Source organism: Trifolium pratense, linkage group LG6 (assembly GCF_020283565.1).
Source record: "Trifolium pratense cultivar HEN17-A07 linkage group LG6, ARS_RC_1.1, whole genome shotgun sequence".
NCBI classification, from domain to species: Eukaryota; Viridiplantae; Streptophyta; class Magnoliopsida; order Fabales; family Fabaceae; genus Trifolium; species Trifolium pratense.
This window is the reverse complement of record NC_060064.1, coordinates 41,841,302-41,869,072: the sequence shown is the minus strand read 5'-3', so window position 1 is coordinate 41,869,072 and position 27,771 is coordinate 41,841,302. Positions and strand designations below refer to the sequence as shown.

General features: G+C 35.4%; 5 protein-coding genes across 6 annotated transcripts; 4 read left to right on the top strand and 1 right to left on the bottom strand.

Moving 5' to 3' along the window:
* The first annotated feature begins 881 nt into the window (after positions 1-881).
* LOC123888517 (receptor-like protein CLAVATA2) lies at positions 882-4,102 on the top strand. 2 transcript variants are annotated; one of them, XM_045937602.1, is made up of 2 exons: positions 904-1,113; positions 1,681-4,102. In XM_045937602.1, exon 2 carries the CDS (start codon positions 1,718-1,720, stop codon positions 3,446-3,448), a length of 1,731 nt encoding a protein of 576 aa, XP_045793558.1. In that variant the 5' UTR covers positions 904-1,113; positions 1,681-1,717; the 3' UTR covers positions 3,449-4,102. The 2 variants fall into 2 exon arrangements, with proteins under 2 accessions (XP_045793557.1, XP_045793558.1); XM_045937601.1 differs by having other exon boundaries at positions 882-4,102.
* A 432-nt stretch (positions 4,103-4,534) lies between these two features.
* Positions 4,535-12,089, bottom strand: LOC123888518 (protein TRIGALACTOSYLDIACYLGLYCEROL 3, chloroplastic). Its single transcript, XM_045937603.1, has 10 exons — positions 11,711-12,089; positions 11,424-11,552; positions 10,025-10,120; positions 9,860-9,937; positions 9,712-9,773; positions 9,486-9,561; positions 9,228-9,335; positions 5,533-5,708; positions 5,337-5,421; positions 4,535-4,954 (listed from the first exon to the last, which is right to left on the bottom strand). Exons 1-10 carry the CDS (start codon positions 11,915-11,917, stop codon positions 4,916-4,918), a joined length of 1,056 nt encoding a protein of 351 aa, XP_045793559.1. The 5' UTR covers positions 11,918-12,089; the 3' UTR covers positions 4,535-4,915.
* Positions 12,090-13,541: 1,452 nt separating this feature from the next.
* LOC123888516 (flavin mononucleotide hydrolase 1, chloroplatic) lies at positions 13,542-17,914 on the top strand. The gene is made up of 6 exons (XM_045937600.1): positions 13,542-13,887; positions 14,230-14,281; positions 16,694-16,808; positions 16,883-16,953; positions 17,119-17,206; positions 17,541-17,914. The coding sequence occupies exons 1-6, from the start codon at positions 13,570-13,572 to the stop codon at positions 17,662-17,664; spliced, it is 768 nt and encodes a 255-aa protein (XP_045793556.1). The 5' UTR covers positions 13,542-13,569; the 3' UTR covers positions 17,665-17,914.
* Positions 17,915-18,888: 974 nt separating this feature from the next.
* Positions 18,889-20,732, top strand: LOC123888515 (monothiol glutaredoxin-S14, chloroplastic). Its single transcript, XM_045937599.1, has 3 exons — positions 18,889-19,238; positions 19,416-19,685; positions 20,466-20,732. Exons 1-3 carry the CDS (start codon positions 19,037-19,039, stop codon positions 20,519-20,521), a joined length of 528 nt encoding a protein of 175 aa, XP_045793555.1. The 5' UTR covers positions 18,889-19,036; the 3' UTR covers positions 20,522-20,732.
* A 62-nt stretch (positions 20,733-20,794) lies between these two features.
* On the top strand, positions 20,795-27,206 carry LOC123892292. The gene is made up of 7 exons (XM_045942091.1): positions 20,795-20,830; positions 21,076-22,004; positions 22,253-22,850; positions 23,050-26,161; positions 26,253-26,269; positions 26,781-26,920; positions 27,134-27,206. The coding sequence occupies exons 1-7, from the start codon at positions 20,795-20,797 to the stop codon at positions 27,204-27,206; spliced, it is 4,905 nt and encodes a 1,634-aa protein (XP_045798047.1).
* Positions 27,207-27,771: the final 565 nt, after the last annotated feature.

The window sequence follows — 27,771 nt, the reverse complement described above, 5'->3', positions numbered from 1 at the left end:
GTATGAAACCATTTTTGTTGTGGAATGGTTTCAAAGAGTTGTTCTCCAAAAACATATTTAACCCTTAATAAAAATTGTGAAATAAATTTAAATTTTTAAGACGATATAAAACCGGAGAGATTGAGGTATCCCCAGCCGTTCCAAATAATTCAAAATACCCTAAATAAAATTTTGGGAAAATTTTATTAATACCTGATATTTATAAAAGCATATTTACCTCATTTAATTAACTAAAAATAGTTTAAGGTCTCAGAAAAATACCTAACTGGTCCCAAAATTCCCAGAAAAGTATTTACTATTTTTCTGTAAAAACAATAAAAAAAATTGGAGTCTCCTTGACACCACATGCGTCCCCACGCGCCTCTAGTGAGAGTAAGCGTGGAGGCGCGTAACTGTTCATCATCCTTCTCACCCATTTTTTGAAGAAACGGGTCGCGACGACCCGGTTCGTCGACCCGATTCGTTCTCCCTCAACAATCAACGAAACTCGACGTTCTTTATACGGTTTTGATCGTCGTTCGATTTTATGAATGTTTCCGGTATTAGTTTTCGAAATCGGTGATCGAATCGCATATAAAATGTGGCCGAAATTGAGCAAGCAAAAATAGAAAGTTCTTCAGTTATGATTATTATACGTGTAAAATCATCTGATGGCTGTGAATGACTTATTGCACCATACATAAGAAAAAACTTATGCATATTAACTATTGCCCTAATCTTTCACAACGTTCAAAAAAAAAAACAACTAATCTTTCACAATTGTTTAATGCATCTCTATTAAACTCTTGTAAAATGCATGTGTGGTAAATAATAAAAAAGTTTAAATAAAAAAATGAGATAATATGTATTTTAATAGAAAGTAGAACTAGAAACATATGGGAAGCCCCAGAAGATTATCAAATTTACAAGTGTAGTTGTTCCAAGTTTTTACAAAACATACAAGAGGAAAAGGAGAGAGATTGCAAGAAAAAGGAAAAAAGACTATAGAAAAGAGAATAAAGAGAAGGAAGAAAACACTCCAAAGCCACTTTATTGCTTTGATCCAATCTAAACCCACATCTTGCACCCTCACTTTATCTCTGTCCCACACATCACCACTAACCTAAAACCAATGTAAGTTGTTCTTGTTCTGTTCTTGTTCCTCTTTTTGTTCTGTCTTTTTTATTTATTTATTTATTTATTGTGTTTTCCCCCTTCACACATTCAATCTAAAATCTTCAAATTCTTCACCCAAGTTCCTCTTTTTCATCTTCCACTACTTCAAACTCTTCTCCCCCTTCTTAAAAATCACACCTTTACCATGCCCCTTTATCGTTTTTGTCATTCACTCACACTACTTTGTTTGATTCTTCACTGTGTTACCTCTTCTCACTCAATTGATATTCACCCACAAGACAAAAAATCTCTTTTATGGTTCAAATCATCACTGCATGACCCTAACCAGAGTTTATCCAACTGGGTAGGTTCCAATTGCACTACATGGGTTGGAATCACATGTGAAAACACTACTGGTAGAGTGATTTCAATCAACCTAAATAGTATGAATTTGTCAGGTCAAATTCACACCAATTTTTGTAACCTTTTGTATCTTAACAAGGTGGATTTTTCACATAACAATTTCACATGCCCTCTACCTTTTTGTTTTGGAAACTTACTTAACCTTAGTGTTATTGATCTTAGTCACAACAGGTTTCATGGTGGAATACCAAGCTCTTTCATGAGGCTTAAGGTTCTCACTGAGCTTGTTTTGAATGATAATCCACCTTTGGGAGGTTCATTGCCTTTTTGGTTCGGTAACTTCTCTGTAAATCTTGAAAGAATCCATCTTGGTTTCTGTTCATTTAGTGGAGGTATACCTGAAAGCTTGCTTTACTTGAAGTCCCTTAAGTATTTGGACCTTGAAAACAATCTATTATCTGGCAATCTTGTTGATTTTCAACAGCCTTTGGTTTTTCTCAATCTTGCTTCCAATCAGTTTACAGGTACTTTGCCTTGTTTTGCAGCTTCAGTTCAGTCCTTAACTGTGTTGAATTTGTCTAACAATTCTATTGTTGGGGGTTTACCTGCTTGTATTGCTTCTTTTCAAGCTTTGACTCATTTGAACCTATCAAGGAACCATTTGAAATATAGAATATATTCAAGGCTTGTGTTCTCAGAGAAACTTGTTGTTTTGGACTTGAGTAATAATGATTTGTCTGGTCCTATTCCTAGTAAAATTGCAGAGACCACTGAGAAACTTGGCCTTGTTTTTCTTGACCTTTCTCACAATCAATTCTCTGGTGAAATTCCATTGAAAATTACTGAGTTGAAAAGCCTGCAGGCTTTGTTCCTTTCTCACAATCTTCTTTCTGGAGAAATTCCTTCTAGAATTGGAAACTTGACTTATCTTCAAGTCATTGATCTCTCACACAACTCTTTGTCTGGTACCATTCCATTTAGTATTGTTGGGTGCTTTCAGTTGTATGCTTTAGTACTTAATAACAACAATCTTTCTGGTGTGATTCAACCGGAGTTTGACGCGTTGGATATCTTGAGGATACTAGATATAAGCAACAATAGGTTTTCTGGTGCTATTCCACTCACTTTGGCTGGTTGTAAATCTTTGGAGATTGTGGATTTTAGTTCCAATGATCTTTCTGGATCATTGAACGATGCGATAACTAAATGGACAAACCTCAGGTATCTTTCTCTTGCTTGGAACAAATTCGATGGAAGCTTGCCTAGTTGGTTGTTCACATTTCAAGCTATAGAAACACTGGATTTGTCGCATAATAATTTTTCTGGCTTTATACCTGATATTAATTTGAAGGGTAGCTTATTATTTAACACAAGGAATGTTACGGTTAAAGAGCCTTTGGTTGAAGCAACCAATGTTCAACCAAGAGTTTCCGTAGTTGTTTCTGATAGCAACCAACTCAGTTACGATCTTTCATCGATGTTCGTAATCGATCTATCCAATAACTTGTTTCATGGAGAGATTCCAAGGGGCTTATTTGGCCTCGCTGGCCTAGAATATCTGAATTTGTCATACAATTTTCTCAATGGACAGCTTCCCAGTTTGCAGAAAATGCAGAGTTTGAGAGCTATAGACTTGTCGCATAATTCTCTATCGGGACATATCCCAGGAAACATTTCCGGCCTTCAAGATTTAACCATCTTGAATCTGTCTTACAACTGTTTCTCTGGATATGTTCCTCAGAAGCAAGGGTATGGAAGATTTCCTGGTGCATTTGCTGGAAACCCGGATTTATGCTTGGAATCTTCAAGTGGAATATGTGATGGAAGGATTCCATCAAATCAAGGCAGTTATTTTAGGGAAGATAAGATGGATGGACCTATATCTGTGGGGATTTTCTTTATCAGTGCCTTTGTTAGTTTTGATTTTGGTGTTGTTGTTCTATTCTGTTCTGCTCGAACAAGAAAATACATTCTCCAAACCAAAGCTTGATTTAATGTATCTCACAATGGCAATATTTCTGCTGTAAATTCCATTTTGTAATTTGGCAGCTGCCTTCTTGTTTCAAGTGAACATAGACATCCGTGTCCTGGAAATGACAAAACCAAATGTCAAATCACCAAAGGTCTAAACAACATTTGTGATTCTTGATTTTGGATAGCGTGTAAATGTAAAGACTAATCTGGTATTATTCAGCTGGAAAAGGAATGGATTGTTATGGTGAAAATTTTATTTGAGTAAAGACAAGCCCTACATCATTCAGTTGGTTGTTCTCCTTTGGTGGAACTTGGTTGCTAAACTTTAGGATGCATTATAACATTCATCCACATACTATACCATGTTATTTATAATCAAAATGGAGGCTTAGCATGAAACATGCCTTTGTATCTAGTCTAGTTATGGTGAAATTTTGATCTTGGCAATCAATTTGCAGATTTATAAGCTTATTTACATTTATGGTTCTAGATTTACATAGCTCTGTTTTGATTATGGGGAACCAAGATTTCCCTTTAGTGTTGTTTTGCATTTGACCGCAAATTGATGAAGTGTAGGGAACAATGGTTAGTGCAGACAATAAGACAAAAATGCACTAGTCTGGCTCACAAAAATAAATTTCTTACTGTGAGTTTTTCTTCTTTTTTTTCATAACAATCAATTTTCTTACTGTGATTTGAAATGATATTCTCAACTTTTTCTTTACAAACAAGAACAAGGTTAGCAAGAGAACTTACAATGTTTGGAAGTATTTTTGTAAGTATTTGAGAGAATTAATAAAACCAGCTTATGACGTGTATAAGTGGTTTTTCAATGATTTTAATAAGCTCCTCATGATGATAACTCAAGGCACTTATAAAATCGTTTAACCACTTGACCATAGAAATATTTATACACAAATGCTGATACAATAAACACTTATTGAATACCCTCTTAATTAAGTTGTTTATACACAAATGCTGATACAATAATACATATGCCTAGCAGCATACTCAACAAAGATTTTTTTAAAAAAAATTACAAAAAAAGGACGAGTAAAATAAAATCAGCAAAACACTCAATTAGTTGGTTTGCAAGGCGAAAAATCCAAAAATAAAAAATAACAATGAAGCAGACTTGTTGAATTACAATGAACTGTTTACAAGAAAACAGCAGGCAATTTAATTTAGCACATAAAGTAAATGTACTCCGTATAGAATAGAACAAATAATGTTAATACAATATGCTGTCCTTATGGTGTAGCCAGTAACAACAATAAGCTGTTCTTCAAGCTTCCAATTTCAACCCAGAAGGCCAAACCCTATACCAAAACCACCTTAATAAACCCTTTAATCCGTGTTGCGACCAATTTATTGCTCATCTTAAAAGTTGCCATTTGAAAGCTACATCCATTTTCATTCCCATTTGCACATTTAATAGCAGCCAAGACACAAATAATACATCTTTTACGGCCGCAGTCCTGTTCTAATATTTGATAGGACCATCTAGGCTCCCGGATGCAAACTGCCACAATGAAAGAAAAGGAGGCAAATAAACTGGTCAAGGCAGTCAGGCTAATGTAAGAAATCAGATTTTGTTTTTTTTTTTTTTGAAGCTAAATTAGACCACTCAAATTGGCATCAGCGAGAACCGAACCTGAGACCTTAAGGAGGAGCACACTCTCATGCCCCAAGCCAATACCACCAGACCAACCCAAGTGGGTTAAGATTACAGTTCATTCCTCAATGGGAATAGATTTAAGTTTGAAGAGGGCGATAAGTGTTTTCTTTAATGTGAACTTTTCAACATTTTATATTTAGGCATAGTCCTAAGGAAATTGAAATCCAAATAAAAGAATTAAAAAACAACTCATTATATTGTCGGTAACTGATGAAGCAAAACAAACCTGCTGAACAATTGGATTCGTTGAAGTGGTAAATTCATGAGTCATTCCTTCCCAAACAAGCTGTCCCTTGTGTAAAAACAATAACCTGTACTTATGAAAGAAAAATATTTCAAAGTAAGGTACATAAATTGTGGGCAAATTAAGAGGGTTCAGGGTAGAAGATGTTCAAATTCAACCATCATGAAAATATCCGTACCTATCAATAGCTCTTTTAATGGTACTATGTTGGTGAGTAACAACCACGTAAGATGTAATATTCCCAGGTTTTCCAAGTGCATCTCGTCCTTTTATGTGCACAGAGCGAATCAGATCCTCGACAACAGTAGATGCAATGGGATCAAGTCCAGCAGTTGGTTCATCATACAAGAGCACCTATACATAGTGTAAACTGCTGTTTATATTTTGAGAAACATGAATTCTTCACATAAGATGACATCTACTTTGACGCATGATACACAAGTATATTTGGTTTCTCCTTAAAATAGTAAAATTGGAATTGGTGAACATATAGTAAAATTGTTGACTTCATACATAAGAAATAGTATCAAGTGCAATAGATGCACAAGATAGTCTCCCAGCAAAATTAACCGTGAAAACTACATGTGGTTGAGGGAAGATGAATTTTATATTGAAAGAAACAATAGAAGAAATAAGATTCCACAAATCGCCTAATCTCACCTTTCCGTGGTTTTGTCTCGGCCATCCACCATTAGCACAATATGTGTGTGCACATCTTCTACTCCCCACCTGCACTAAATGTGCCCCTACTTGAGTGGAACACACCACCCCAAAGACAACACACAATTCATTCCATAGACGTCCAACAATTTTTTTCTCATACACGCCTAACCAAAATGCTACTATACCCAATCTTCCCACATGTGCTCCATTTAAAGCACCTTAGACGGGCTCAATTCTTGTTCCTCATTCGCAGATTTTTCCTACAAATCATGTCACTCTTCACCTGACATTCAACTATGTTTCTGGAAGCTCAAATGTTTTCGACCTCTCTTTCACTCCTGCTCCAAAGTCCATTCATTGCCTAATTTCCACTGGCAGCAGTCATGTTGACGCAGTCAAGGCCGTCTCTGAAGATGCTGTCACGTAGGCATGTTTCTTGTTGGAGCATCAGAGGCCAAAACAATTTTAGTATTTGGATTGACATGTGAAATGTTGGGTTGTGCCTCGTCACAGAAATGCAACAGGACAGTAGTGGAATTGTGGTTCTTTCTTCGGAGGAGATACTAATTTCGCTCCAGAATTTTGGGGCCTCTTCGTGTAACTTAGGGATTAGCGGAAATAGTATAAGAATGGAATCTGCTTGTTCTTTCCATTTTGATGATTTTTACTCTAACCAAATGATTGGAAATGAAGTTTTGGAGACTTCTCTATTGGTTATCCAACTTGAACCACCGGATTGGCCGTAGAGCGCAGGACAAATTTACAAGAGTTCCAAGAAAGAAGAGATTGAAAAACAATATATAGAATTTTGGGAAAAAGCAAAACTCCTTCATATGAACCAATATATAGAATTTTTTTTAATCTTAACCATTTATTTTATTTTTTAAAAAGAGAACCATTAGATTTTGTAGGTGTATTGTATCTTATGATAAACCACCAAAACTTAATTTTGTAATACTTTCTTCATCTTCTTTCTTCTTATCTCTTGATGTTCATCAAGATCTTCATAATCTTAAACTAAAAAAATTCCAGATTTCAAACTAACCCAGAAAATAATTCCGATGGACCCAGATTTCAAACAAACCGTTTCAGAACCAATAACAACATCTTCTTATGAAGAGGTTAAGAGTGATATTGAACCGACGGAAGTGGTGAAAAAGGAGATGGAAGTGGTGAAAAAGGAGATGGAATTGGTGCATCCGTGGCCAAAATAGATTCAATGGATGGAGAGATTAGTTCATCAGAATTATTTTGATCATAGGAGGAAGGATGGGGATAAGTATAACAAAAAAAACCCAGATTTCAAACTAACCCATAGATTGATGGAGAGATTGGGCTTTAATTTATTGGTGCTTTTACTGTGTTTTTATCAGATCTGTTTTTTTTGTATTTTAATTTCAGGGTTTGAGAGACGTGGAGAGGGAGATCCTAGAGACGAAGAGGTGAAAATAAGATTGAATGTCTGAGAGTGGCAATAAAAATTGAGTAAAAAATTAGGAGGACGAATATGAATCATGTGAGAACCACTTTCCCGTACATGGTTATTTCCTCTTATTTTTTATGAAAATGTTGTTGTGATACTAACTAATAATGGGTGTTTGTGTTAGTTTGTTTGGTCTGTAATAAGTTGGTGTGTCCATTTTCATTATTGTCCAGTATCATTCACCGTATATTTATATATGTTTCCATTTCCATTTCCATTTTCATTTTTTGGGTTTTTGGATCGTGATTTCTGGGTTTTTGGACAAATTTACAAGAGTTCCAAGAAAGAAGAGATTCAGAAACAATATATAGAATTTTGGGAAAAAGCAAAACTCCTTCATATGAACCATGTCAGTGATATTGGGTGAAGTAAGGGATGTGCTTGGCACGCTGTCGTTAATGCAGAAGGGCTTCCAATGAAAATTCAGGTCAGTACAGGCTGTCATTGTTTGGAAGGATAAGCACGTACCCCGAAGTCAGTTTTCACTTTTCATGTCTCAGCCTTGAGGACAGGACTTTTTTTCAGCGGTCGGTAGTGTTAGGATATCGGGTTGGGCCTAAGCCCAATAGAGGGGATGAACAGAGAAATTTGGGACAGTAGCTTATGTGGCAGTTAGCTGGGGATAGGCAACAAATATATAGGAGAGAATTAAAAAAAAGGGATTCATTTTGTTCTTGTTTGTTAGAAACTCGTGAGTTTGAGCAGAAAGAGTATCATCTCTTCTCTGAGGAGCAATTGCTCTGGGATTATAAGGATCATTCTCTGTAATAGTTCTTCCTATTTCAATCAATAATACATTTTCAGATTCTCTCGAATTCGGGTTCCTATTACTGACCACTCAATTTAATGCCAGAAATTGAGGTAAATTAATGAACAGAGGAACCTCTAAAGCAGGCCAATCCAGAGAAATGATGTGACAAGTGGAGTGGCAACCTACAAAACGCATTCATCATAGAAACTTCCTTTGATACAGTATCAATGAAGTACAGAAAGGAGACCCAATAGTACACAATTGTTAAGGCGGCTGGAGGCAGACCAAAATTACAGAGGAATTTCTAACAGATAGACTTTGATACCGTCTTAGAATTTAGATCGAGTCTAAACCAACCCTACAAAACTGGCTTGTAAGCTGAAATTTGCCCAAGCTTTATTACCACTACTTAGGCCCTATCTCTAGACAACGTGAGACTAAACTCAGCCCCTCACACCGAGTACAATGAAGGTGCTGGAGGCTGCAATATAGGCAACCCAAATGCTGCAATTAAGGAGGAATGTCCAACACTTTCCTTCCTCTTATGTATTGGAGATACCAAAAAATTTCCCTTACATTGCAATTTGCAACTCTAAAACAAAAGAGTTTCCTCTATTCTTCCCTTCCTATTATTTATATTTTATACCCTGTCATTCTCTCTCTAACTACCTAACAGACTAGCTATTGCAACTAACTAACCATCCGTAACTGGGGTTCAGCCAACACATATACTGAAAATTGAAGATAACTGTATTAAATAAACAGAATTAATTATTGCAATTTACAGAGATTGAATTTATAAATTGAACTCATCTAAAGCAAATAAAATTTCTAACTTCTAACTTCTAAAGACAGTCTTGCCTAGTGTAGGAAAATCCAACATTACGAACCACTTAGAATGCATTAAGTAGTTGATATCTGAGGGAGGATTGGACACTTAAGAATAGGAAAGGAGATATTTCAGAAGTTAACATACCTCTGGTTCTATTGAATCCTTTGTGGTGTCACAAATAATAGATCGAGCTAAAGCAACTCGCTTTTTCATTCCGCCTGATAACTCAGAAGGAAGTCGCTCCTCAACTCCCTGTAAAAAATGGTGGATAAGAAGTTATTCTATATGAAACTACTTTCTCAATGGTAGAAAGAAAACACACTACTTTTGCTACTCTTCAATGAAGTATCCACTGTCTGCTGTTAACGGATGAACTAAGTATTACACCTATACGATGTATACCTTCAAACCAACTGCAGCCAAGGTTTCCTTGATAAGCTCTGATATCTGTTCCTCAGGCATTCTTGAGTGTTCATACCTGAACAATTAAAAAAACAGGTCAGAAACAAAAAATAAAAGGATTATAGAATCCAGAAATCAATTAAATACACAACTTATATTCATCCTTTTCACGACAATGTTAAAAAGGAAGTGAAATTTCAAAGACAGGATTAAACCCGGGTCTTACAAGAGGAAACCAACATTTTCACGAACAGTTAAAGAATCAAAAAGTGCTGCACTTTGGAACACCTGTTTACAGATAAACAAATAAAATCACAACTAAGAAAGTGATGGCATTTAAGAATAAGCATGTCACACATAACTCTGAAACTTACTAATCCAATCCGAAGACCAGATATCTCGTCATCGCTTATCAAACCACCTCGCTTTCTACCTCGAATATAAACTTCTCCCTGCTCAGCGGACAAGAGGTAGCACTCAAGAAGTGATCTCAGATCAATTATTCAAAATAAAAATCACATGCCCAAATCAGGGTTTACCTTGTCTGGAGCAAGAAGTCCTGCAATAATCTTCAAAATTGTAGATTTGCCGGTCCCGGAGGGACCAATTATTCCAACAGCTTCACCATGCCTGATCTATTCATAATGTAAGAAGATAAAAACAGGTGGCAAAAATTTAATAAGCTCCGAATCAGCAAAGGCCTCCTCCAACTTCTCACTGATAAGTAACTGTTCATACTAAGGATGTGTTTGGAACACCTCATTTAAGTTTATCTTATATCAAACCCTTGTGTAGAGTTTATCTTATATCAAACCCTTATCAAACCCTTGTGCAACTTATAAAAATAACTCTGATATATGCAGAGTTGATCCCCATTCCCTCTTCGATCGTAGAAATAGCTTAAACATAAATTTTTATACAACAAAAGCTTATTGAATAAGTACTTAACTAAGTTGTCTATCCAAATGCCTCCTAACTCTTAAGTACCCCAATCAATGGAATGCTATGTTGCATGGGTACTCCATTTTAGATCGAGTACCGGTACCGGGTACGTACCGGGTACCGGTACGCGTATGGTACTCCCCCGGTACGCACCGACGCCGTACCTAATTTTTTTTTTTGTTTTTTGCAATGGGTACACGTGTGGTACACCTGTGGTACGCGCGTGGTACACCAATCCAAAAAAACATGGTTTTTTTTTCTTCTTTTTCTTTTATTATTAGTTTTTTTTATAGGAAGATTTACGTTTTTTATTTGTTTATAATATAAAGTAGCAACTATTGCTAAAAAACAATAAGAAAGTAGCCGCCGGAATTATTCACTCATTCATCGAAAAGGAATAACTAAATTCAAAGAGAGATGAAGATCTAGTTTTTATTCATACCAATCTTCGTCTTCTCTCAAGAAAGAGAAATATTAATACTTATAATGAAAGTGCAACAAAAATGTGGGATATTCGTAGAGATAAATGAGATTTATTTAATATATAGTTGATATTCTTGAAATCGCTAGTCTTTCTCGCGGTGAACCTAACTAGAGATCACTCTTTTTAGTGATGATGAAGAGGGAAATTATTGACTTTTTTTGAGCTAATTGATTTTTAATTTCATATTTTGATGTTTCGAACAATTTAAATTACATTTATAGTGTGGTGTGATCTTTTTTATGTTTAATTATTAGTTTTAACAACATAACTATATTATTTGATATATATAATTATATTTTAAAAAAAAAATTATAGGGACGTACCCGTACCTTAATTTTTCTAAAAATGACGTACCCCGTACCGGTACCGGTACCGGATACCGGTACCGGTACCGGATACCGGTACCGTACCCGCACCTGGGCAACATAGATGGAATGACTCGAAGGAATGACATATAAGAATTGAAGCAAAACGCCAAAGGATAAGTAAGGTAAAGACAATGATATAATCACCTTGAAGCTAACACCATTTAAGATTTTCTTTTCACCAAAAGACTTGTAAACATCTCTACACTCAATAAGAACATCAGAATCATCCTCATGATTCCTCACAGTGCTTAATTGTTCTGATTTGGAAGAACCCTGACAAGTATAACAAATACAATTGATGGTCACAAACAACAAAAAAAAAGAACAAAATTTGATGATACCCATAAAACTAAATTGAGTTAATTACAAACCCAACATAAAAAAAAAATCAAAAGAAAAAGAGGAAAAGCAAAAAGGAAGAAACTTTTTACATTGAATTGAATGGCGGAAGAGTCTTGGGTGTTGAAGTTATTACGTGGAGGAGCGATGCAAGCACAAACAAAATTTGTGGGATCTTTACTGTGTTTGTTGTTAAAGAATGGATTTGCGTTGTTGTTTTTGGGTTGAAATCTAGTAGAAGAAGGAGAAGTTTTTTGTGCAGTGAGAGGAAAGAAAGGGGTGGTTGAGAGAGAAACCATGGTTGAAGGAATTGAAATTATTGGGCGGTGATGAATGAGTGAGTCAATGGGGGGAATTTGGATGGTGGATTTTGAGAAGCAACTTTCCCTACGAGATGGTTATTAGTTATTACACTTTGCTCTCACTCCATGGTTTTGTTTTTTTTGTTTTTCTTTCTTACAAGATGTCAATAAAGAGAATAACTTTTTACATAGTTAAACTTAAAGTAGTGATCGTAAGGAGAGTTGTGAAAACCGGCGGCCCAGCTAAATTTGGGCCGGTCTGGTTGGGCTTCGGGTTTTATTGAGTAGGGCTAAAAATTTCGGGTAAAAAATGGGCTACCAAAATTAGTGCATGAGCCCGGTTTGGTACGGGTTGTCGGGCTTTCGGGTCGTCCAGTTTATTTTTTTATTTTTTATTTTACATTTAGTGCTCAAACTCAACATTATAAATATGATCAATAATTTTCGCGCGTCCTATTTTTACTCATCCGATATATATATATATAGAGTCAGGATCCGTTGACACCAACTAGTTTGACACCAAATGTTACACCTCTCAATAACGTTTTAACCAATATAAATTTTATAAAATCCACCGTTGGATTGAAAGTTTACATCATATAGATCATTTGTGTAAAATTTCAGACAAATCCAAAATCATTTGATATGCTATTGAGACACATAAAGATTAACGGCATTTAAAAAAATACAAAAACCGTTAATTTTGATGTATCTCAATAACATATCAAATGATTTTGGATTTATTTAAAATTTTACACAAATGATCTATATGATGTAAACTTTCAATCCAACGGTGGATTTTATAAAATTTATATCGGTTAAAACGTTATTGAGAGGTGTAACATTTGGTGTCAAACTAGTTGGTGTCAACGGATCCTGACTCACATATATATATATATATATAATAATTCTCGCGCGTCGTATATTCCTCACCCGCTATCTACGAGTTTCTCGCGCGCCCTAATTTTACTTATTTGCTACCTACGAGTTTCTCACGCGCCCTATTGTTACTCATCCGCTACTTACGAGTTTCTTGCGCGTCATATTTTTACTCATCCGCTACCTACGACTTTCTCGTGCGCCCTATTTTTAGTCATCCGCTACTTATAAGTTTCTTACGCGCCCTATTTTTACTCATTCGCTACTTACGAGTTTCTCGCGCGCCCTATTTTTACTCATTCGCTACTTACGAGTTTCTCGCGCGCCCTATTTTTACTCAACCGCTACCTACGAGTTTCTCGGGTGCCTTATTTTTACTCATCCGCTACTTAAGTAGTGGAGGTGTTTTATAATTTATATAACGAACTAATTTCAAATCATCCGAAACAAATTATTTATATTTTAATTTTTAATTTTATTTTTTTTTATTTTAATTTTTTCGGGCTTGCGGGCCGCCTATGACCCATTCGGGCTAGCCCATATTTTAATCGGGCTTTATCGGGCCTGGCTAAAAAGCTCGGAAATAATTCGGGCTAGAATTTTCAAGGCCCGAGCCTGAGAAAAAATCGGGCTTGCCGGGTCGTGCTAGCCCATTTTGAGAGCTCTAATCGTAAGCCACTAGGTTGTTTTGTTCCCTCTTTGGACTTTGTTTTACAAGAACACAAAGAAAACAGGGTCCATATTAATATTACAGTGTGATCCACAACCCAATGAAAACAATAGGAAAAATGGTGTTACCAAGTGTTGGAATACAATTATCTTCCTCATTCCCAATCCACAAAACACTTAGAACACCAATTCACTTAAAACCTCCACTTTCAAATTCAATCACAAACATGTCATCATCATTCCCCCAAAACACAACAAACAGAAAACTTCCAATTCTGTTATTTGACATCATGGACACAATTGTTCGTGACCCTTTCTATAAAGACATTCCTGCTTTCTTCCAAATGGCTTTCAATGAACTCATTGAATGTAAACATCCAACCGCTTGGATTGAATTTGAAAAGGGTCTCATTGATGAGGTAAAAATAAAGCAACAAACTTTTATAATTTCAATGCAAAACTAAGATACCCTTTTTCATGTTATGAATTTTATATAAAGGTCTAAACTTTAAAGGTCTAAACTTATATAAAGGTCTAAACTTTTTTGCAATTATATAAAGGTCTAAACTTTTTTGCAATTATGAATTTTATTTGCAATTGGGGCATTTGGGTATGCTTGTATTGTTGTTACTTGTTGCTTCATTCATAAATGACGAGGTTCTAATTTCTTAGAAATTTTGCATTGAACGGATTGATCGATTGATTGATTGTTTCTGGTTTTAACAGCAGTTTTCTTATCGATCTGTGATATTTTTTTTAAGGGGGAGCTAGCAAGAATTTTTTTTAAGGATGGAAGGGATTTTGATTTGGAAGGTTTGTCTCAGAATTTGTTGCTAGATAGTGTTGATCACTTAGTATTAATCTTATCTGTGATGAATTGAAACTGTCATATGTAGATTACATATTTGATATGCCCTGTTTGGATAAACAGCTTATTTGCAGCTTATAGCACAAGAGCTTACTATGATAAGTGCTTATGTATAAGCTATTTTTATAGCATCAGATTGAATTATATTAAATTGTTTTTGTATATGCTATAAGCTGTTTTCATAAGCTATACTGAAGAACTTATAAAAATAAGCTGAAAAAAGTTTATGAAAAACGTCATAAGCTGTTTTTACAAGTTCTGCCAAACAGTCTCACAAAACTTATGCTAGTTGATAAGTTCAAATAAGCCAATCCAAATGCATCAAAGTTACAAACTAGATGTGGTTTTTTCATATGGTCTGGATTATTGTATGTACTACAAAACATGTTAGCTTTTTTGTCACTTTTGTAAAAAATAATGTTATGCCACTTGATTAATTGAAATAGTACCAGCTGCAAAGTTCCTAAAAACTTTAATGAATTTATTGATGAATGTCCAAACTAAAACCTGCAGAATTTCTTCTTCAGTAGCCCGGCAGCAGCATATCAATCTGCAGAATTTATTGCTGCATAATTCTACCCGGCCCCTATCACCTAGTATTCATCATTATGGTAGATCTATCCTGAAACACTCCAACGGATGTTGGTGGCACCACTGAGAGATAGAAAAATCAAATGATTTGACTCTTGCTTATAACCAAATCCAAGAGATAATTTTGATTTCCTCCACTAATTTTCAACTAACCTTGAAGAATTCTGTAATATCCATATAGCTACAAACCAAATTGTGGATATCCTTTTGTGTAAAATTCTGCCACATTGAAATAAACCCAATAATTGAACCAAATGATCCCCTACCTCATTGGACATAACCGAACAAAGGCCCAGCCACTTGAATAATTTACTCCACACACTTGAGAAGATTGGACACTCAAAAAGTGTGTCTAATTGTTTCGATTTGACCACTGCCTCCCACACATTGTGTTAATTGTTAAAGTGAGATAAGTAGTTCTCCTTTTAGCAAGATTATCTTTGGTTAGTACTTTATCTTGTACTATTCTCCAAACAAACTCACACACACACTTTCCAAAGGATAAAGTTATTCCTAGGCTTAGGCCCTCCAGTATATAAAAAAAAAAAGATGTTATTCCAAACTTCTTTATATAATGTTAGTAGTGACACTTCAACTCACTTCTACCTCCCACAACCGGACATACCTCACTCACCGTTGCTGATTTTGTATCAGATATGCCATAAAGAGTAAAGACGACTAAATATCTCCCTAAGAGGTATCGCTCCTGCCCAACTATCCTCCCAAAAAAGTGTATTGTTCCCATTTCCTACTTTTCTTCTTAAATTACTTGAAAACCAAGACTGACACTGTCCACCACTACCTTAATCAATCAATAACAAATCTCTTGGCCATACTGAACATTTCCAAGCCTCCCTCTAGCGATTTCCCCACGCGACCCATATTTGATATCCAACAATCTTACCCACAATTGGGTTTTTTCTACCTTCATTCTCCACAACCACTTACCACAATAGTTTTAGCTTTCTGATGCCCAACCGCCCTAAGCCTTTTCACTAGTCACTAAATCCCATTTGACCCAATGTACTTTCCTCGCTAACTCACTCCCACCTTACAAAAATTGTTTAAAAATAGATTCAAGAGAAGAGAAAATACCTGATGGGATCCTGACGAACGAGAAGTAGATTGACAAGGCAAATGTGACAGATTTGAGAAGGACGATTCAACTGTGGCATTGGTAAATTCCTACTATTCCACCCTGATAGTCTTTTTTTACCGTCTCAATCACCGGATAAGTTGTACAAGACAAGTAGTTAGAATGCTTGAGATGGTGCTGATCAGTAGTTATTCAGTGAAGGTCTCATGTTGGAAGTTAGAAAAATCTTTAAGCGAAATTTTGTCAATCCAATACAGGTTTTGGGCTTGCATTAATTTCCTTTTAAATGACTGTTTTTTGCTTACCTGCAGTACTCACTATAATTTTGCTGTAAAAACTCTTAATATCATCTATGATTAAGTACGAGTTTAGTTTTGATGCAAGAAATGGTAATTATGTTTTGGGTCGTTAGTAAGATTAATGTAGATAAGCTAGAGTTACACTGCAAACAAGTCCTCATTTTCCAATATATATGGTTGTCTTTATCCTTCCTTGACCTGTTATATATGTTACTTTTACATGCTAATTGAAATGGGTCAATAATTTGGTGTCAACATTAAAATTCAATGACAGCATTCATAATCTACCGCATGTTTCATTTTTGTACTCCCAGCCCCCTCTATTTTGATATAGCTACTGACTTGCACGTGTTCTTCTATTTCTATGACAGGTCTTAAAACTTGTATGAGAAATGGGTATTCATACATAGAAGGAGTTGAACAATTGCTTCTTTCCTTAAAGAAAAATAACTTTGAGATGCATGCTTTTACTAACTATCCTATATGGTAAGACAGTGAATTTTCTACTGTGATTTCTGTTTTGCTTTTCATGGCATTCTACAGAATGTTCTGTATTGTAGGTACCAGTTGATCGAAGACAAGTTAAAGTTATCAAAATATTTATCTTGGACGTTTTGTTCGTGCACACTTGGTAGGCTCACTCTATGCTTTGTGTTGATAATCTTTTTGTTTGATTATGGTATTATCGATGTTCTAGTTGGACCAAAAAAAAATCAATTTCGGGTCAAAATATAGACTCAAACTATTCTTTCATGCAAACCTTGAATATTATAGACCCATTTTCATTATGTTTCAGGAAAGAGGAAACCAGATACTGAATTCTATACGAAAGTTGTGAGGCATCTTGAAGTTGATCCGTCATATTGTATTTTCATAGATGACAGGTTTCTAATCTTTCTATATATCGGTTAATTTATGAAGAGCAAACCATGTTATCACTTACTCCCTCCGTCCCAAAATATAAACAAAAGTGGGTCAAAGAAATTTGATGTATTTGGTTAAAAATTTCGACCAAATACATCCACTTTTGTTGACCACCTTTTGCTTATATTTTGGGGCGGAGGGAGTACAATTTATCGATAATACATATACACAGAGTTTGTATGCAATGATTACGTACTAGCATCTTGGCACCCAATATCAATCTCTCACTCCCTCTTTTTCTCATCAAGCAAATTCTCTTTTTCCTTTTTATGTTATTTTATGTTATTTTCTCAGGCTAAACAATGTGGAGGCAGCAATTGAAGTTGGAATCAAAGGTGTACATTTCAAGAATGTAGATTTATTGCGCGAAGAACTGTCATTGATGGGGATTGACATTTCAACAGATGAAGATCAATAGCTTTTTTTTTTTTCCTTTCTTTTTTTAATTAATTCTCAATACACCAATTTATTTTACATGGTGAAAATGGGATAAACGAAACTCTTAATTGTATATTCAATTCATTCATACCATGTTACTTGAGTTTATGGTGGAAAAGGGTGTATACAGTATACCAAACTTAGTTCTATATTCAGAGCTTATACCATGCTATTGAGCTTTGTTAAAATGACTTCCGAACAAAAATGTGGGGAACTAAAGTTCAAATTTATGGTGGAAGAGACACCTAGATGTTGTTTCCGACATGCTTCGAATATGATTGTCTCCAGTGAAGGAAACCTGTGTGAAACTAAAATAAAATAGACTTCTAAATGTCTAGTCCTAAGAACAATTTTATTGATCTTCTTAGAGTTGGTTTGCTTGATTATCACTTTCAGTAATCTTGTTTTGGTGAGTTTGATTTATGTTCTCTGCCTTTCTTCATTTTCTTTTTCAAATCAATAAAATTTTGAAAGGATTGGATATGACATGTGTTGATTAGTTCTCATCCATAAATCTCTCCAACAAGTTTTATAGTTTATTTAGTTCCTAAAAGTTACTCGCTCCTTCCCAAAATAATTGTCACATTTTACTACTGCACACTTGCTGATGTACAATTTTGATCATTAATATTTTTAGTTGTGTATTATTAAAAATTATGAAAATTTGGTATTTTGATAGTACTCACCTAGACAACAAATCTAACAAGATCTCATATGCTAATATTTATCTTTATACATTAGTAAAAAAATATGGTCAACGTAGCTTGTATGAATAGTGCACACAATCAAATTGTGACAATAGTTTTGAGACGGAAGGAGTAACATATATTATTTTGTTCATAAACCAACATAATAAAAGGAATGATTTAGTCAAAGAAAAAAAAGAAAAGGTATGATTGTTTTCATGTGTTACAAAAATATATAATATAATGTTTTATCAATTGAGCTAAATTCACGGAAACAAGTGACCTTATTTTATTTTGATAAAAATATGGCTTAAATGCAGTTTGATCCCCTTATTTTCAATTTTTTAAAATTTGGATCCCCTATTTTAAAAGTCATATATTTGATTTTTCTTGAATTTTGGTCCCCCAATCAATTTTATATTCAATTTTGATAATGTGTCAAAGACATTAATAACGTGACACTCCACATTTGGCTAAAACATTATACATGTGATGTGATGAAAAATTGAAATAGGAACAAACTATTAAGTAGTTTTTTAAAATAAGGGTTAAAAAAAAAATTGATAAAATTAAGATTAGAAGTCGGAGAAATATCCATCAATCAAGTGACGATATTTGTTGGAGAGAAGTTGTGATTCGAATTTGGAACTCAGAAACTGACCAAACATGTCATTCAGTTCATGCGTTAAGCCATTCCCACAATTGTACTTGTACCCATCATGCTTCCACTCCCACGTTTCTGGAACAACAACATCCTCGTCACTCTCTCTACCACCTCGTTCATCTCTTGTTCTCAAACAAAACACAATTTTCCATTCCGAACCGAAACTTCAACTCAAACGCGCTTCCACCACAATTCGATGTTCTGGTACTTCTCTACCCTCTTTCCCTTTCATGGGTTTTCACTTTAAAGTTTCAATCTTTGATTTCAATTTTTCACAATTCACACCAACCCCTTTTTAGGGTTACCTCTAATTTCAATTGTTTTGTCACTATTTACAAATTGGGTTTTTCTGATTTTGGTTTGTTTGTTTGTTTGTTTCAGCGTTGACTCCTGAATTGAAGACCACATTGGATAAAGTTGTTACTACAAACAAAATAGTTTTGTTTATGAAGGGTACTAAGGATTTTCCACAGTGTGGATTCTCAAATACTGTGGTGCAAATTTTGAAGTCTTTGAATGCTCAATTTGAGACTGTAAATATACTGGACAATGATTTGGTGCGTCAGGGACTCAAGGAATATTCCAATTGGCCTACCTTTCCTCAACTATACATTGATGGAGAGTTTTTTGGTGGATGTGATATCACTGTTGGTATGTCCTTTTGATTTTTGAATTTATGGTTTTGATACTTATTACAGTACCTATGAAGCATGTGATAACACTTCATATTGAAGATGTGTCTTGTGTCGACACTGCATCAATACATGATGTGATTACATTTAATCACTTTAATTTTTTCAAACTAATACTACCTGTCTCTACATGACTAAGTCGGTGTCATGTCTGGTGTCTGTATCTGGGTCGATGCTTCATAGTTTATTATGATTATTGGCCTAATCAATCAATGCTACCTTGGTGATAATGTTAACCTATTTAATTTGTTTTTCTGATGATTGTTTAATTTGGTTTGGTTCAACGATGGAATCGTTTGAACATGAGCTAACGGGAACAGGGAATCATTAATTCAAAATAGGAGAGCCAGAGTAGATAAGTTAACAGGAAGAGCTATGATAAATTTCACATGTTACGTTTGAACTAGGAAATTTGCTTATTTAGTTGCTGCTATTAGTGATTATCATGTCATGAGAAAACTAATGGAAATATTATACTACTAGTATAGGTTTAGCCTATACTTTGCTTCTCATTCTTTGAAGATTTACACTAAATGCAGGTGAGTTTAGGAAACTCAAATGTCAGATGTAAGTAACGTGACAGATTCTGTCTGCAGTTACCATTGACTGCATAAGAATCAGTAAACAAGATTATTTTTTTAACATCAGTTACTATTGACTGTATTATTATATTACCATCAGAACTTGATTTCTATAAAATAATTGTCCTACTAACTGTTTTTTTCCGTTATTTCTACAGAGGCATATAAGAACGGGGAATTGCAGGAACTTGTGGAGAAGGCAATGTGCTCGTGAAGCTTCATTTGCTCACGAGCAGATGGAAGCGATGAGTTAGGGACGTGGACTTCCCAACTTAGTAATCCTCTGCAAGTTATACATTAGCTTGGGGATAATGGATCAAATATATTTGTTTGATACGTTTTGTGTTCACCAATGTATTATGAGTACTACATTGCAATTATCTTGGCATTTGAATACAAAGTAGAATATATCTTTGAATGGACAATTATAGTGCTAGTTTCAGCTGCAAACTTTTTTCCATTAATCAATTTTCTTGTTTTTGTAAAAATGTCTTGTTCTGATTCTTCAAGTGTTCAAAATTTCGTGCACAAAATTTCATAATATTCAACTTTTCCCCTTAAAATTAAATAGAAAAGTATCTGATAAACTACCTTTTTACCGGGCAAAAGCAATAAAGACCAGTGCTATATATATAAAAGAAATGAATATTTCCAAAATACATTAATAATAAACGACCTTGGAGAGATTGCATTATGCAATGGAGAAAGTCTTCTATAGGCACATACATAACACATAAATTTTGGGCACAACCAATGCAATTGTGATAGCTCATAAAAAGCTTATATCTAAATCCGGGATATCTTAAACTTTTTACCTGGACAAATGACTTCAACCCAAATGCTCAACATCACACTACTGCTCAGGTTTGGATTCGTATCTCTGGTCTTGCACAAGAATATTGGAGGAAGAACATCATCTTTGCTATAGCTAGTAGTATTGGAACTCCAATTTGTGTAGATGCTAACACTAGTAAATCCGCTTTTGAGCGGTCTTTTGGGCACTATGCACGTATTCTTGTTGATGTAGATTTAAGCGTTCAGCTCAGATATCAAGTATTAGTAGAACGTAAGGGATTTGCATTCTTCGTTGAGATAGAATATGAAAATCTCCCGGATTTTTGTGACTATTGTAAACATATTGGTCATAATAATGCTAATTGCAAACGGAATAAAACCGTTGAAACTGAAGCTCGTGACATGGGTAAAAATGTTTCTAAATCGCGGAAGGAATTCATACAGGTGCGTGATAATCGTCAGAATCAACCTAGGCAACAACCTGTTAATAATGAAACTGCAAGTGGGAGTGAAGCGCGACCCGATGCAAATGAACCTAATAAAGAGGATGTTGTGAATGTTAATCACATTAGCCAGTCTGGAAATGAAGACCATGAGCTTGTAAATGGTAATGAGAATCTTCGAATAACTCAGGAAGTGCCTGAATTTATGTCGGACACCCCCATCAGTGACAAGCTTACAAATGAGGCGATAGAGACAATAGAGCATGATTTCAATGTCAATGATGATAATCCAAATATACCCAAGGTGGTTCATCAGGATGTGCAAATCTTAAAATCCAATCCGGCGGATATGGCGGAGGAACAGAGGAATAATCAAGAAGGAGAATTAGCTCTAGACAACACGGAGGATCAACCTTTCGAGATTGTTCTCACTAAGTCGCAGAAAAAGACAAAGAAAAGGCAAGAGCAGCAAGCCAGGACGCGCGTTACCCTCACTAGGGCAGGATCCCGAAATCTTGCCAAATGAATTGCGTCTATTGGAACATAAGGGGAATTGCCAACCCTTCGTCTAAATTGGCATTTAAAAGGTTATGTACTCTACACAAACCTAGTTTTTTCTTTATTGTTGAACCTTGGATGCATTTTCATAAATTTCCTAAGAGTTTACTTAATTCTGTTAATATGAAATTTTTTGCCGTTAATGATAGAGGAACTAATGATCCCAATCTTTGGTGCTTTTGTTCCAGTGATATCAATCCTACTGTCTTGCACACTTCAAATCAACATGTTTCATTTATGATCAAAATTTATGAGCAAAACATGGTTTTTAGTGCTATTTATGCTTCAACTGATTATCAAAAGAGAAGAGATCTATGGGCCGCTCTTAATGCGGAGAAATCAAATGGTGATCTTCCTCGTTGCTTTATTGGAGATTTCAATACTATTCTTGGCATGCATGAATATAGGGGAAGTAATACTCCATCCAGAATTTGTTATGAAGATTTTCAGGATTGGACCAATTCTCATAATCTTATTCATCTGCCTACTAAAGGGGCACACTTCACTTGGGCAAATGGTAGAAGAGGTAGGAGCTATACTGAAAAACGGTTGGACAGGTCAGTTTGTAATACTTTATTTATTGATGCTTGGTCCTCGATTAGTTGCAATACGCTCATTAAAAGTGAGTCGGACCATTATCCCATTATGCTACATCTTCACAACAACAATAATGTGAGACATGCTTCTCCATTCAAATTCCTTCGTATGTGGTCTAAACATGATGACTGTGTCAATGTCGTTAAGCAGGTTTGGAATTCTTCTATCTCTGGTTGCCCTATGTTTATTTTATCTCAAAAATTTAAAACTCTTTAAGTCTCACCTTAAAAATTGGAATAATAATGTGTTTGGTAATGTGCATTTAAAAGTTGAAGAAACTGCTACTCATTTGGATTTAATTCAGCAACATATTGATGCTACTGGTTATAATGATATTCAGATGGAGCAGGAAAGAGTTGCTAAGTTGGAGTATGCTAAGGCTCTTCACTTTGAAGAAGACTTCTGGCATGAAAAAGCGAGAATTAAGTGGCATACTGACGGTGATCGTAATACTCAGTATTTCCATCAGTTAGCCAAAGTTCGATATGCAACTAAGCTTATTTCTTCTCTCCGTAATGGTGATGATTTGATAACTAATGCAAGTGATATTGAAAGTCATGTTGTAAACTATTTTAAAGATATTTTTAGCTCTCCTAACATGTGTCTTGATAATGGTATTATTGATCAAGTTATCCCTAACCTTATTACGGATGATCAAAATATTTCTCTTACTTGTCTTCCTAGTATGCAGGAGGTTCACGATGCTGTTTTTTCTATGAATAAAGACGGGGCTCCGGGTCCAGATGGTTTCGGAGCTATTTTTTATCAAACTTATTGGGACATAATTGCGAATGATGTGTACAAGGCCGTGTTGCAATTTTTTTCTAATGGTTGGATTCTTCCTAACTATAACTCTAATAATGTGGTTCTTATTCCTAAGTCTCATGAAGCAGATGCTATTAATCACTTTAGGCCTATTGCTCTTGCTAACTTCAAGTTCAAGATTATTTCAAAAATATTGGCAAGTCGACTTGCTATGGTTACTCCTACCATCATTTCTTCCAATCAAAGAGGCTTCATTCCAGGGAGACAAATTTCTGATTGCATTTGTTTAACATCTGAGGCTATTAACATGTTAAATAACAAAACTTTTGGTGGTAATCTTGCCATGAAGATTGATATTAGGAAGGCCTTTGACACTTTAGACTGGGACTTTCTCCTAAAAGTGCTTCACACTTTTGGTTTTAGTCCTGTGTTTTGTAATTGGATCAAAGTGATTCTTCATTCAGCATGTCTGTCTATTGTTATCAATGGTCGGCCGTTCGGTTACTTTACTTGCAGAAGAGGGGTTCGTCAATGGGATCCATTATCTCCTATTCTTTTTTGTTTAGCAGAGGAAGTTTTAAGCAGAAGCATTACAAAGCTTGTTGAAGATGGATCTCTTCAGCTTATTCCTGGAACTCGGGGTAATTTTGTTCCCTCTCATATTCTTTATGCTGACGATGTTATGATTTTTTGCAGGGCAACTCTAGCTAATATTAATATTCTTAAGGGACTTTTTCAACGTTATGGAGAAGCTTGTGGACAAATCATTAACCCATCTAAGTCCACTTTCTATGTTGGATCTATTTCTGCTACCAGAACTAATAGAATTGCTGATATGTTGGGTTTCTCTATTGGAACTTTGCCTTTTATTTATCTTGGTGTGCCTATTTTTAAAGGGAAGCCAAAAGCTTGCCATCTTCAATCGATTGCGGATAGAATTAAAGCTAAATTAGCTGCTTGGAAAGCCTCTTTTTTATCCATTGCAGGCAGAGTTCAGATTGTTAAGAGTATTATTCATGGAATGTTGATCTATAGTTTCATGATATATGCTTGGCCTATTAGTCTGTTGAAAGATGTTGACAGGTGGATTAGAAATTTCATCTGGAGTGGTAATGTAGATCAGCGTAAATTAGTTACTGTTGCTTGGGATAAAGTTTGCACTCCCACCAATGAAGGAGGTCTTGGTCTTCGTTCTTTAAGACATATTAATGAAGCTGCGGATCTTAAATTGTGTTGGGAGCTATTTACATCATCTAATCATTGGGCGTCCCTTCTCAGAGCTAGGGTGATGCGTAGTTATGGTATTATTGATTATCATATTTCTTCTATTTGGTCAGGTATCAAGCATCATATACCTAGTGTTACTGATAATACTTGTTGGCAACTTGGTAAGGGTGACCAGATTAATTTCTGGACAGATTCTTGGGTGGGTGACCCTTTGGTGGACCTTTTGGATATTTCTCGCCATTCTCATGCTCTATTACAGGCTAAGGTGGCACACTTTATTGCTAATGATCATTGGCTTATTCCAAACTCTATTACTTCGAGCTATCCTAATTTGGTGCCGTTATTAAATTCTGTCACTATTCCTATTAGTAAAGCTAATGATGAGTTAAGATGGATTCATTCTGATAGCGGGGTCCTTTCTTTTAAAGATGCTTACTTGTTTCACAGACCTATAGGGCAACATATTCCTTGGGCTAAAATTATTTGGTGTGAGGATATTCCTCCCTCTAAATCTTGTTTGATGTGGAGAATCATGCATAATAGATTACCTACAGATGATCTTCTCTCTCATAGAGGTTGTTATATTGTCTCCAAATGCGATCTTTGTGGGGAGGCTGCTGAAACCATACATCATATATTTTGTGATTGTTGTTTTTCTAAGGATATTTGGCATTGGTTTGCCTCTGTTCTTTCCTTGCACGTTGACACAAGTACTGTTAGTTCTATTTTTGATATTTGTAACAAAAATTGGAACTCTCAATGTAAAATTGTTGTTATTTCTGCAGTTGTTAATATTTTTAATACTATATGGTGGTGCAGGAACCAACATAGATTCGAGGGAAAATCCATTCATTGGAGATCTGTGGTCAACTCAATTATCTCCAATGTTTCTTTATCTGGAAATTTATCTAAAAAAGCTTCTTTCATTTCCATGCAGGAATTCAGCATTTTGAAAGCTTTTAATGTCAATGTCCATCATCCCAAAGCACCTGTCATCAAAGAAGTATTGTGGCAACCTCCGCTTTATAATTGGGTTAAATGCAACACAGATGGTTCAGCGTTGGGTAGCCCCGGTCTTGCTTCTTGTGGGGGTATTTTTAGAGACTATACTGCTACTTTTATAGGGGGGTTTTCTATTAATATTGGAAACTCTTACGCCCTTCATGCTGAACTTATAGGTGTTATGAATACTATTGAGATCGCTCATTCAAAAGGGTGGAACAAACTTTGGATTGAATCTGATTCACAATTGGTTAATTTAGCTTTTAAGTCCGCCCACATTGTCCCTTGGAAGCTTTGTAATAGATGGTTCAATTGCTTGACGTTGACTAAAACCATGCATTTTAGAGCGACTCACATTTATTGTGAAGGGAACTGTTGTGCAGATAGAATGGCTACTTTAGGCATTAATGTTAATGGTTTTTACTGGTGGGACAATGTTCCGCCGAGTGTTCAAGGAGATTATATTAGTAATTTAATGGGTCTTCCGTCTTTTAGATTTCATTAAATCCACTGCACTCTTTTTCCCTATCCTTAGTTTTATCCCTTGGGGTTTTCCAGGAAAGGTTTTTAATGAGGTAGTGATAGGTTCCTTGTATTATTGTTTCCTTGGGTTTTGGTCTAGTCCCCCCAAGTTTGTCTCTTTTTCTTTCTTTTTAATAAATTTATTAGGGTGCTGCAAATGATAGGTGATGATTATGGGGTGCCAACATAGTTGGAATGTCATAATTATCATGTGATGCCTATGCACGCTAATGTTTTTAAAAAAAAAAAAAAACCTCTTTCATTTTTTGATATGTAGATGATGCAGGTAAAACAAAATATAAATATTATGAACACAATCGCCTTGACTAGCTGAGTAAAAATAACCTCAATCAAACAATTAATTTCATCAACGATGGAAAAATCACCTTCACAATTTGGAGTGCATATTAATAAGCACAGTTTTTTCAGGTTATGACTGATTCCCATAATTTGGTGAAACAAAGTGCATGTGCTATCTACTCCACCAGTGTTGTATTTCTTTGACACTTTTTTAATTCAGGATTCAAATGTTAGTTTTTACTTCCCAACTCAACCTTTATACAGAACTTGGCACCCTCAATCAAATTAGCCACACGCTGTATACTTGGTGAGATTGGTGGATGGATCAAACAACACCATAATGATCTATTCTATCATTATCAAGTCCAAAATGGCAGACCATTTATATCTGAATCTCCTAAACGGTTTGACCTGCTATTGAACTGCCCTCCATTTGGTCTATCCTACTTATCTGTACTGATTCATGTATCACCCACACATGCCGAAACCATCTTTGATGGGAGTCTACCATATTTTCTATAATAAGGGCTACTTAAAGCATTTGTATCCACAGTAACGTTTGCATCTCTAGAACACTAAGCTTATCATCTTATTGTTTCTTTATCGTTCACATTTAGCCTCATGCAAGGGCTTACAGATTTAGCAAACACGAAGGAAGGACCATTGCTAACAAATGATGATGTCGATTAAGCTGAATATTTATTTGTACAAAGAAACGAGAAAGTCTCATGGAATGTGGAACTCCCAGTACAACTCTCACACCCCAAGACAGGGCACTTAGAGTGTGACCTGAGTTACCCCACAATATTCAATTTTAGCTTGAAGGGTGTGTACAAGGCCCAAGAACGAATTCATAGTGGGTGGCTTAATGGACCATGTTAGATAAGCTCTAATAGTATCTTAGAATTTTGGACCGGAAATTTATAAAACAGGCGTGTAAGGTGAGGCAATTCCACCACTTATAAACACTTTCAGACCATATCTTATCCAATGTAGGAATCTCAATGGTATCATGGCATACATAGTCAACTTAGCTGGCGGAGACAAGGAATAATGACACTGAGATCAGAGACAGGACAGGACAAATCATCAAGGACAAGGCCTAGGCTGCATTTGGGAGAAGAGAGATCAAAGACTTTGCACATCTGTTGGAATGTCAATAAACAAAAAGACAGGTGGAAACAAAGCTAATCTATGGGAAGACGACATAAAACGTACTCAATCTGTGGATGAAAAGACATGCTGGAACAGTAAT